This window comes from Coregonus clupeaformis, chromosome 1, assembly GCF_020615455.1.
Source record: "Coregonus clupeaformis isolate EN_2021a chromosome 1, ASM2061545v1, whole genome shotgun sequence".
In the NCBI taxonomy this organism is placed as follows: domain Eukaryota; kingdom Metazoa; phylum Chordata; class Actinopteri; order Salmoniformes; family Salmonidae; genus Coregonus; species Coregonus clupeaformis.
The window spans coordinates 63,672,251-63,684,792 of NC_059192.1; the positions used below are offsets into that span (position 1 = coordinate 63,672,251).

The 12,542-nt window shown below is 41.7% G+C and overlaps 1 protein-coding gene across 2 annotated transcripts in view; it reads left to right on the forward strand.

Moving 5' to 3' along the window:
- The window catches only part of gfra1a (gdnf family receptor alpha 1a), a 109,962-nt gene that overhangs the window by 92,584 nt on the left and 4,836 nt on the right, over window positions 1-12,542 (forward strand). For both annotated transcript variants that reach the window (XM_041883222.1, XM_041883232.1), the window contains one exon: window positions 7,634-7,833. In XM_041883222.1, coding sequence (XP_041739156.1) covers window positions 7,634-7,833 — 200 coding nt within the window. The remainder of the gene's footprint in view (window positions 1-7,633; window positions 7,834-12,542) is intronic.

The following is a 12,542-nucleotide window of genomic DNA, read 5'->3' on the forward strand; positions in this document are numbered from 1 at the left end:
TCCATCCTCTCCTCCTTTAATAAATATGGCTGCTTCACTATCACAAGGTGTCAGGCCTCTGGATATAGCAGATCCATGGCTGTGGTGCCTTTCTTTGTGCAATCACATCTCAACTTCCTCTGCTGTGTTATTAGTATGGCATTGTCTCTCAGCGCTTTATTTCCATCAAAGCCAGTAGGATCCAATATAGTCATGCTCTCACTGACCTTATGCGGGAGTTTGTTTTCACTGTATCATAGAGATAGAGTTGTATGAAAACATTTATTCTCAATGTGACAATGAGCACAACATAGCACTATCGCAAAAGAGACATTTCTTTAGTGGAATTTCAGTGTCATTGAAGTCTTTTTGACACACTGCTATTTGGGTTTTAGTTTTGAGAAAGAAAGCCATTGAGATAGTCTATCTCAGGGATCATCAACTAGATGATATTGAGCAAGTAGCCTGGCAGATAGGAGCGTTGGGCCAGTAAAGGTTGCTGGATCGAATCCCCGAGCCGACAAGGTAAAAATCTGTTGTTCTGTCCGTGAGCAAGGCAGTTAACCCCCAACAACAACTGCTCCCTGGGCACCGATGATGTCGATTAAGGCAGCACCCCGCACCTCTCTGATTCAGGGGTTGGGTTAAATGCGGTAGACACATTTCAGTAGAATGCATTCAGTTGGACAACTGACTAGATTTCCCTTGTCAGGAGGCCAGAACATAATTAGAAATAATTTGTAGACTGCATATTGACCGCAATATATAATATTTGACTAAAACATAATTTAAAACATTGCTTACAATGGTTTATGATCTCATATATCTATCTATTATGCGTGGGAATACTTTGGAACAGATTGGTGTGTTTACAGTCTTTTATGTACAACAATTTAAAGAATTTTTTTTTAAAAATTGCTTCGAAAACTTGGGAGGCCAAATAAAATCACCCGCGGGACGCCAGTTGGGAACCCTGGTCTATCTAGACAGACAGGTTTCCTCCAACAATGTACAAATGTTCCAGCATACATGTACAGTGGGGGAAAAAAAGTATTTAGTCAGCCACCAATTGTGCAAGTTCTCCCACTTAAAAAGATGAGAGAGGCCTGTAATTTTCATCATAGGTACACGTCAACTATGACAGACAAAATTAGAAAATCACATTGTAGGATTTTTTATGAATTTATTTGCAAATTATGGTGGAAAATAAGTATTTGGTCAATAACAAAAGTTTCTCAATACTTTGTTATATACCCTTTGTTGGCAATGACACAGGTCAAACGTTTTCTGTAAGTCTTCACAAGGTTTTCACACACTGTTGCTGGTATTTTGGCCCATTCCTCCATGCAGATCTCCTCTAGAGCAGTGATGTTTTGGGGCTGTAACTGAGGAACACGGACTTTCAACTACCTCCAAAGATTTTCTATGGGGTTGAGATCTGGAGACTGGCTAGGCCACTCCAGGACCTTGAAATGCTTCTTACGAAGCCACTCCTTCGTTGCCCGGGCAACACGACGAGTTGAGTTTTTACCAAAAAGTTCTATTTTGGTTTAATCTGACCATATGACATTCTCCCAATCCTCTTCTGGATCATCCAAATGCACTCTAGCAAACTTCAGATGGGCCTGGACATGTACTGGCTTAAGCAGGGGGACACGTCTGGCACTGCAGGATTTGAGTCCCTGGCGGCGTAGTGTGTTACTGATGGTAGGCTTTGTTACTTTGGTCCCAGCTCTCTGCAGGTCATTCACTAGGTCCCCCCGTGTGGTTCTGGGATTTTTGCTCACCGTTATTGTGATCATTTTGACCCCATGGGGTGAGATCTTGCGTGGAGCCCCAGATCGAGGGAGATTATCAGTGGTCTTGTATGTCTTCCATTTCCTAATAATTGCTCCCACAGTTGATTTCTTCAAACCAAGCTGCTTACCTATTGCAGATTCAGTCTTCCCAGCCTGGTGCAGGTCTACAATTTTGTTTCTGGTGTCCTTTGACAGCTCTTTGGTCTTGACCATAGTGGAGTTTGGAGTGTGACTGTTTGAGGTTGTGGACAGGTGTCTTTTATACTGATAACAAGTTCAAACAGGTGCCATTAATACAGGTAACGAGTGGAGGACAGAGGAGCCTCTTAAAGAAGAAGTTACAGGTCTGTGAGAGCCATAAATCTTGCTTGTTTGTAGGTGACCAAATACTTATTTTCCACCATAATTTGCAAATAAATTCATAAAAAATCCTACAATGTGATTTTCTGGAATTTCTTTTCTCAATTTGTCTGTCATAGTTGACGTGTACCTATGATGAAAATTACAGGCCTCTCTCATCTTTTTAAGTGGGAGAACTTGCACAATTGGTGGCTGACTAAATACTTTTTTTCCCCACTGTATTTAATTAAACCAATGTCAGTTTGGCAGAGAGGAAAGGGTGGCGTTGGGAAAGCCGTCCACAGTAATATCTGTTCATGTCCTGCCATAAACATTTTTTGGGGGCTAGCTAAATGGTACTGCAGGAGGATATTTTCAATGAGTGTATTTCGTAAGTGAGTAGTTTGCTTGCGCCATGACGTCAGCGTTACATGCTTACAACCACTGACTGGCTGTGGCTAAAATTAGCCTAGCTATCTGCACATTACCCACATTAATTTACTATAGAAACTACAGTACTTACTATAGAATTCTGTAGTAAACTGTGGTATACTGTAGAACAGTGGTTCTCAAACCTCTCCCCTGCGACCCCAAACATTTCACAATTTTGTTTTAGCCCTGAACTAGCTCACCTGATTCATCTAATCAAGGGCTTGATGATTAGTAGACAAGTTCAATCAGGTGTGCTAGCTCTGGAATAGATCAAATACATGGAATGGCGGGGGTCCCCTAGTAGATGTTTGAGAACCACTGCTGTAGAATACAATACTACACACTGTAGTATCCCTCGATCATTTGTAGTACTTACTATAGAATTTTGTAGTATACTGTAGAATACTATATTAAATACTACAGTAATGTCCGCAAAAGCACTACAGTTTAACTATAGGAATACTTAATTTGCATATACCCTGCCCATTCCCCTCCCCTATATCCCAATTTGTGCCACCCATAAGTGAGAAACCTACATACATGCCAAGTATAAACCATATATTGTGTTCCCTACAGGTTATAGAAAAAAGCTGACAGAAGCTTTCTGGTCAGACCTACCTACCTACCTACAGGTTATGGAAAATTAGGTATTTCAGGTTTTGTCCAGCAGGTTTCCTCAAGGAGAAAGCAAAAACACTATGGTAAATGCTACATTAATTTCCACAAAAACACTACAGTAAATACTACAGTAAAGTCAGCAAAAACACTATAGTATTTTTTCATGTGGGTGTGTCCGCCGATGTCATGTTTCTGAGGGGATTATTTTTGTGCCCCGCCTACTCAAACTCATGATTTGTTAGGAGATTTGTCTGTCTGAAGGGCACCCTCACCGAAATTTTCTCCTGCCCCGAAAATACGACATAATTCCCAGACCATGGGCTCTTTTGACAGTGTCGGAGGTGGAACTGCGTTAGAGCTGTCAAATCCACAAGCGGCTCCAGCATTAAACCTAAAGCGGACATTGCCATTGGTTGCACAAAGTATCACTGAGAGAGATCCCATGCAGCCTTGTTTACAAGTTCGAACACTGGAATGTGAGATGTAATCTACACCTCGATTAGGCTGATAGAAATCCTCATTATTTTGTTAAATGATTTTCCATTTGAAAACATCAGCTATCATTGGCTATCACCGGTTAGCACTTGATCTGAATGAATCTAGGCCCTAGTGCTGTTGCCCTACACTGTAAAAAATGACTGTTTGGATCAACCGAAACAAATTACTTCAACTGGTTACAAGTAAATGAGTTAGGTTTTCTCAATAAAAGAAATACTACACTTGTTGAAATATATGATTCCCTATCCAAATTTCTTCAATTGGGTTACAAGCGATTAATAAAATTCCCTGTAAAACAAGAAAAGTTGGGTCAAGAACTTGAAATTATGTTTCCAAAATATTCTTTACACTAGGCATTCACATCTACTAGTTATACTATCACAACCAAGCATTGGCTACTGTATGTGAGACTCTTTAGTATCACATACTCATATGCAACTATCAATACATATGCTGGCAGTGTACAGTTTTCAATTTGAATGGCAGCTACAACAGACCAGATTAACTGGAATGACATTCACTCTCACGGGTCAACAAAAAGAACAAACTGAAAGCCACACCCCCAATAAGCCACACCTCCAACTATTCTGATGCATGATTTGTTGAACACAATTTAGGGCTCTATTCAATCTGCATCGCTGAAGAGTTATGATCCCCTGCTGATTTTGTACGTTTGCCCACTGACAAAGACATGATCAGTCTATAATTTTAGTGGTAGGTTTATTTGAACATTGAGAGACAGAATAACAAACAAAAAAATCCAGAAAAACGCATGTAAAAAATGTTATATATTGATTTGCATTTTAATGAGGGAAATAAGTATTTGACCCCTCTGCAAAACATGACTGGGATTTCCGAAAACTACCACTGAGAGGTCAAGCTACTGTGGTTATTAGGGGTGTTTTGCTCAGTCACTACATGTCTCTGGGCTCCTCAAGACATCCACGAAGAGCCTGTGAAGTTTGTCCAGATTAAACTGTGTCCATCTCTCCCTCTATGCCATTTAAAATGTACATTTCGTCATTTAGTAGACACTTATACAGAGGGACTTACAGTTAGTGCATTAATCTTAAGGTAGCTAGGTAAGACGACTACATATCACAGTCATAGTAAGTAACACTTTTCCTAAAAAAAGCAGCTATCAGCAAAGTCAGTGCAAGTAAGAAAAGAGAAGTGCAAGTGTTGAGCATAGACTGAAGGTAGGGAGGGTCAGTTCTGGGAGCCAGTGGAGAGTGCAAAGGAACGGGGTGACATGTTTCGAACTTGGGAAGGTTGAACACCAGACTTGCTATGGCGTTCTGGATAAGTTTCAGGGGTTTGATGGCACAAGCAGAGAGCCTAGCCTCTGATTCCCTCAAAGATGCCAAGGCATGGCTGAGCCCTCTCCGTCTCTCTCTCTCTCTCTCTCTCTCTCTCTCTCTCTCTCTCTCTCTCTCTCTCTCTCTCTCTCTCTCTCTCTCTCCCTCTCTCCCTCTCTCTCTCCCCCTCTCTCAATTCAATAGACTTCATTGACATGGCAAGTTAAATGACTAACAACAGCCAAAGTACACATATAACAACAATGATTGGACTAACAGAAATAAATGACATTAGGCATGCATTACAGTGTTGTTACATCACCAAAAAGGAGGAAGCGAGTGAAGAGAAGTAAAGAGTAACTTCTGCTAAATGGCATATACAGTATAGAGTTATTGGTGGTCCATTTGCCGGTAGCAGTGGCATTGTGACAAAGAACATCCCAACAGAGATGTCACACTGAGTAACCGGCAGAATGATCACCAATCCATAAGTTCCCTGGGGGCGTCCTCCCTCTGTGCCCCTGAGAAATCACTTAGGAGAGCAGCAATGACGCTATTCTTCTGGCCAACAGCATGAATGGACCTCCAGCGGGCACATTGGCATGGTTCCTTTATGCCACCTCTAAGCACTCACTCCTAGTTCAAAAGAACAGAGATCAGCTTTTGTTACCGCTCTCCTATAAAAACCATCTCTCTTTAAAGAGAGGGGAAGATTGACTGAACTACTCCCTTTAACTGTGTCCTTCAATAGTAAATCCAATCCTTATACTGATTGATTACATATTTGTTCAATATGACTACGCAAAGTAAACGCAAGAACTCTGACTATTGCAATAAAGTCAATGTTAATCATGAACTACTTGAATGTGGTGTTACCTCACCTGGGCCTATTTGTTTGGCTCAACAGAGGGCCACTGTACACTAATGCCTCAGTCTGTCAGTGTTTAGGCTGATGCAAATGTGATATGATATCATGTTTACCCATTTGCTGTTTGCACTTGTTGAAGGTCAGGTAAATTACGTTTTCCTGTCAGGGAAACGATTAAGTAGCAGATTCTGCAGATTCGGGGCTGTTTGCACACAGTGTGATATTCCCTGTGTTTAAACATGGGCTCTATCTACTCTCTCCCTTTGGTAAGGCAAACACTACATTCCTGTGCAGCTGGAACAGCCTGCCTGGCCTACCTGTGTGCCTGGAGTCTAACATTGCTTAGACATGGTGTTTGCGGAGTAAAGGCCCAGTATTCAACCCCACTCTCATCTGTCAGCAAGAACAGGACACAGTTTCTATGTGTCCAGTTTGTTGTCAATGCCTGTAGGAATACACTCATCCTATTAGGGGTGTATACGGTATGTATTCTCAGGGGCTTGACTGGCAGGTTATACATGTCAGTATTTCTCAACTGCTGCTGATTGCTTCAGCAGGGTTCCTCAAACTCCATTGAAACCTCTGACATTGAGCTAGAGCTAAATGGGAGCTAAACTCATGTTTCACAGCACAAGCTTTATGCCTAAATACGAGCCCAAACAAGAGAAGCACCTCATCAGCCATGACAGACAACACAGTCTAATGCTGTGTCTCTAATTAGACTTTGTTGGAGAACAAAGCTCCGTAAAAGACCATATCAACAAATTCAATATGCTCATCAGGCCGCTGCTGTGCTGGCACAAAGCATTAGGGCACTAGGATAGGCTCAGTGGCACACCCGCTTTCTTCACAGCAAGATAATGAAATCAGCTCTAATTTATTCGCTCACAGCCAGCCTTTGAGAGGTGTGGCGGTGCCGGAGAACTTTACAGCCCTAGAAGATTCCAGCCTAAATGAGCTGACAAGTATAAAAAAAATATTTAAAAAAAGTAGGAAAAGTGGTGCATAACTCTGGTCCATCTATCTTCAGCTCTCTCTGTCTGCTTCACTTCAAAGATAGACCAGGTGCATTGTGTGCACACTAATGGATTGGGTAAATAGCCTCATCATCACTTTGTTATTATTATTATGGCCCTAGCTAACATATTCATATCCCTCAGCTCAGCCAAACTAAAGCACACTCACTAGAGTTGTATATTATAAATGAGTTTTTCCCCCAGAGTAATTCCATATAATTTGATTGTTCTCTCCCACCTATTCCATAGTATTTGGGAAAGATTGCTTAATAATGGATAGTGTTTTACTCCAGTAATGGCTTTATGAAAACCTTTTTGTTTTGGACTTAGATGTAGTCTCTTTCTCTCACACATACACCGGTGAAGAGCAGGACCATCCTCCACAGTGAATTTCATAAAAATATAAATAGTGAAACGTTAAAAAAGTTATCATTTTTAGATTAAACTATTCTAAATATATTCACATGTCACCAAATAATTGATTAAAACACACTGTTTTGCAATGAAGGTCTACAGTAGCCTCAACAGCGCTCTGTAGGGTAGCACCATTGTGTAGCCGGAGGACAGCTAGTTTCCGTTCTCCTCTTGGCACATTGACTTAAATACAAAACCTAGGATGCTCGTGGTATTGTGTGTAGGCCAGTCGCACATTAACTCAATTTAATACATTTTCAATTCAGGCTGTAACACAACAAAATGTGGAAAAATGAATACTTTCTCTCTCAATCTCTTCTCCCAATGCAACATTGACGTAGGAGTCTAACACAGAGTCTGGTCTCTCTGTAGGCAATGCCATCCAGGCGTTTGGGAACGGGACAGACGTGGGAGTGTGGCAGCCCATGCCTCCGGTGCAGACCACCACCTCCACCACCACTCCTTCCCAGAAGGCTAAGGACCGCTCCCCCAACTCACTGGATGCCACCACAAACACCAACCATCTCAACGCAGGAGACGAGTCCCTCTACCACTTCTGTGGCAGCTTGCAGGTGAGGGCTCCAGTAGCTATGACACACAGCAAAAAATGATTTCATGCCCCATGGACCTCCTGTCCTGGGGGCCTACGGCCCAGCATCTAATCTTAGGAAACTATTTTAAGAAGGCACTGGCTTAATTTAAGCATTATTGATTTAATGAGGTAGAACAAATATGTAGAGTATCCAGCTAGCACATTTGGTTCCTTGAAAGTTGGTTCTGAGAACAAAGCCATACGTTTCCTGACTAGTACGTTTTTTAAATGTTTTGATAACAGAAGTGACATTTTCACTTCATCTGGGAACTTTTAATTTTAGGTTGCAGGGAGGTTCTGAGAAAGTTTTACTCTGGTTCCTTGAAAGTTTTCCTGGGATGTTCTATCAACGCTCTGAGAATGGAAATTATAGGTTATTTTGAGGTTTTTTAATAACTTCCTTAAAACTTTCACTGAATGTTTCAATAAAACTTTTAATAACACTGCTAGCTTATTTTGGGTTAACTTTTTTGAACTCCAAGGACAGATAGGATACACGGAAATGAATTTCCTTAGGCATTAATCATGCAAACACATTTATTTTTTATTGTGACACGGCATCAGTGAGATTCAAACCTATAATCTTCTGTTCTCCATGGAATTATTCCACTTCGCCACCAGGATGGAGCTAGCATGCCATGTTTATTTACGCATACAAAGCTGTTCATTTTAGTTTATTCAAACAGACCTCATTTAGAAGGAAATAATTTATTAAGATCAGGTGTGGCCAATTAGTGGGCGAGGCCAACACACCTGAACACACTTAACGAGATAGAGGATAGAGAGGTTTGTTGATGCTGAGAACGGAATGTATATGTTTTTAAATAACATTCTTAGAACGTTCTCTGAACGTTACTAAAGTTTTCTTGTGCTTTTTATGGAAAGTTTTCTTATGGAAAGTTCTCGGAACAAGTTGAGAACATGACTTGAAATAGAATCATGAGGAAACCTGTAGGAAACGTTATGCTGAAGTACTGAAATTTACACAAAAGAACGTTGTTTCTTCACGTTCTTGGAACAATTTGAGAATTTGAATTAGCAATATGGAGTGGGAAAGCAGCCATGCGTTTTGACAATTAATAGACACTGCAGTACATAAAACCTAATAAAAACATCTATATTGTCCAGGACCGGAGTCTATGCAGACCGGTGCGCCATCGCCAATCAGAGCTACAGTAGGCCTATATGCAAATAAGCCAATTGCCACACGGGCCTGCCATCATTCACTTTGAACTGGACTGTGTGTTTACAGGCAGTAGCAACAATGCGGCTTTAGATCATTAGAACACATTCACCAAAAGCCACAAAATAAACCTGTATGGATTTCTGCAAATATGTAAATACCACGGGAGTCCTCTTACATTTGGGAACTTCACAGTCTTATTGATCAAACAACCATGCAAAGGTAGGCTCTCTCTCCCTCAGTTGCCTATGCACATCAACAACAACGAGATCAACAACTAATGCTAGCCAGAGTGAGATGAGCAAAAATCTAACGAGGGAACATTAGATAAATCCTCTCAAAAGTTTTCAGCTAGTTCGCCGTCAAAATTGCACTGATCAACGATGGGGAATAGTAGCCTGCTCGTCCTTCTGCAGCTTGCCTGCCAATGCATGCTTTTCCCAACCTATGTTTTGATAACTGAATGGGAACTTGCCTGCCTGCCCATTTATTTGATCGATGCCAATTACATTTGATTGACAACTAAGAGATATGCTAACTGTGGATAACAGTCCTTCAAGTTCAGCATAGCTAGCTAGAAAAGCGATTCACCGCTGTAGCCACCAAAAAACGATATGAGGGGAAAAAGTCGGTCACTCACCCACTCCTCCAATGACATGACATCCTCCCAGCAGCTAGTTAGCCAGCTAACATTAGGCGCCATGTTTTTAGCTTGCTAAATAAATAGCTAGCTACATAAATAGATACGCTAGCCCAGGGGTGTCAAACTCAATCAGCGCACGACGCACATATTTGAAAAACACATAGCCTATTTGTTTTTACAAAAAAAAAACTTTGACCCAAACTGGCCATTGTTTTATTAGAAAAAATATGGTCCTATATAATGTCCACTTATGTACATAGGATGCTGCATATAGCATTTTTACATATTATGTATTGTAGTTGAATAGCCTAGGCTACTGCTCAAATGTTGCTGTAATAGGCCTACATGTTTCTCCTTTGCATTGTGTTTTGTTGCAGGTTTTTGGGGGGGTTATTCATTGTCAAGCTTTAAAAACCGAAGCCAGACTGTAACATTTTAGTAGCCTAGCTAGGACTGTGGCATGTGTCTGTACACTTTCCCTCCACTGCGCGCTGTAAATGGGACCCAGGAAAGCAGCACAATTGAGGTTGAGTCACCGATGCGAGCATGGTAATTTCAAGTAGATGACTCAACTGTTGACTCATTTATACTCATTTGTGTGTGTCATATTCGGCCGCAGGGCTTGTTTGACACATGTCCGCTAGCCTATTAGCCACATTATGACTGACTTGTGATCATTGCCCTAGATAATTTGATTGTATTGACATTCCCAGCCTTAGTTACAGTCATCCGTTTTTTTAATTCAAAATATTGAGTAATTGAAACTGAAACAGTGCGTCCCGAATGGGTGGTTATGCTGAAGTACTGACATTTCCACAGAAGAAAGTTGTTTCTTAATGTTCTCTGAACTATTTGACAACATTCCCAATGTCAAACCAGTTGGAGAACATTCCAAGAACATTAATAAAATAATGAAATACCAAGAAAATAAAGTTATTTTGTCAAGTTCCTTAAATGTGCTGAGCCAAGCAACTATCCTGCACCATTCCCAGAAAGTTCTGGGAAGGTTGCATGCAAAATAACCACAGGACAACCACGCTCTCACCCTGCTCTGAGAAACATCTGGTTCTAAGAACATTATGTGCTAGCTGGGTAGTACTTTTGAGACCCGATACTGCTTTTTTTCAGCAGAGCCTGCATTAACTTGTAAAGGACTAACAGTTTATTAGGAGTCTGAGGCACATATATTGAGTTGTTATCCTGGCCTATTAGTGGTGTAGCAAGACACTGAGTGGAGTCATTCTCATAGCTAGACACTGTCCTTCAGTCAGTCAGCACATCCTGCTACACACTGCAGCTCAAACACTCACTCCAATAGCAGACACACTAGATATACTCCATCACACACACAGCATACACACACTCTAGCGCCCTAGAGAATCACACACCAGTGTGCAGGCTTCATTCACCTCTGTAATAAAGGCACGGTGGTGTCACCGACAGGGTGACGTGTGGTCTGATCTAAATGTCACCTACTGCCACCCAGCTCCCATTAACACGGATGACCGCCAGCCTGACCGCCAGCCAGCCGACCCCTCGCCTGATGAGGTCCTGCATCCCTGGCTGCTCTGCCTGCACCATTTGAAAGGGCATTCATATGCTAATAGGACAGATTAGGATATATTACCCAGATTGATCTGGATGGGAGATAAATAGTGTGCAGGCCCAGGGGTGGAGCGGGAGTTATCTCTGTGATGATGACAGGGTGTCTCCTGGCGTAGATGACCTGCTGGAGATGGATCTTACATTTACATCAGGGGACAGAGACTGGTGCTGTATCAGAGCTCACTGTTAGGATGGTTGATGGTTATTAAGATGAACATCTAAGATTGTAACTCGATCAATGTGAATTGTTGTCTTTCTGTTCAAAATACAAAAGGCTTCAACAAAGCAAATCCAGTTGTATATCAGCAATGTGATGTAACTGACACTAATGTTCAGATTTGGGATGCTCACAGTATTATGTCCGTCCAGGGTCCTGTCTTAGATACACACATTCTCTAATCAGATGAAAGCGCTCACTTTGCAAGGACACACACATCACACAACATACAAGTACAGGAGGCAATCATCCTTCCCACACACATGCGCATGCAAAACTATTGTATGGTTTAGCAAACCTTTATTTGTCTCACATCACACACACCGCAAACACACAAACACACACTACACACACACACACACTAAGCTGATAATGAGGCTGGTGTATTGGCGAGTTAGTGCTGTTGGCGCTGTACACGTGGCGTGTCAAGCTGAAGTTAATGAGAGTGTGTGTTCCTGTATTAGCCCTGTTTGCTCTGAAGCTTGTGTTGAGCAGGAACGGCTGTCTGAGGCAGACAAGCTCTTTCTAATCACATACTCAGGGGACGGGCCTGTCAGAACAGTCACTCCTCTCTCCTCATCGATTACAAACCCTCTATGCTGGCACTGGCAGACAGCTGTAGCACTGTGCAAAACCAATGACTCAGGACCCCACTAGACTTCTAGCCAAAAGACAACTTTGTAACTTCCCATGTAAGGAGCTCTATACGTAAACAGCTTGAAATATGTGCTTTTTTATCTTTCATTTTGTTAATTTTCGCAAATCAAATTTAGTTCTACTGTGTATTCCTCAAACTGCCAGGAAGTATTTTTTCTTTGTGACCGTAAGCTTCAAACTGAATTAGGAAGGATTCTCTTTGTCTTGTATCCGGTGAGAGCGATTTGCCTCTCTTTGTGTGGATTGAAAGTGGCGCAGGCAGAAATGCCTTTTGTCCCACGTCAGAGATTCAACAAAGTCAGATGACTCCCAGCGTATCTCAGCACCAGGAACAATAGCAAGGAGAGTCTGTTGTGTTGCTGCTGAGCCCAGCAGGGCCTGTAA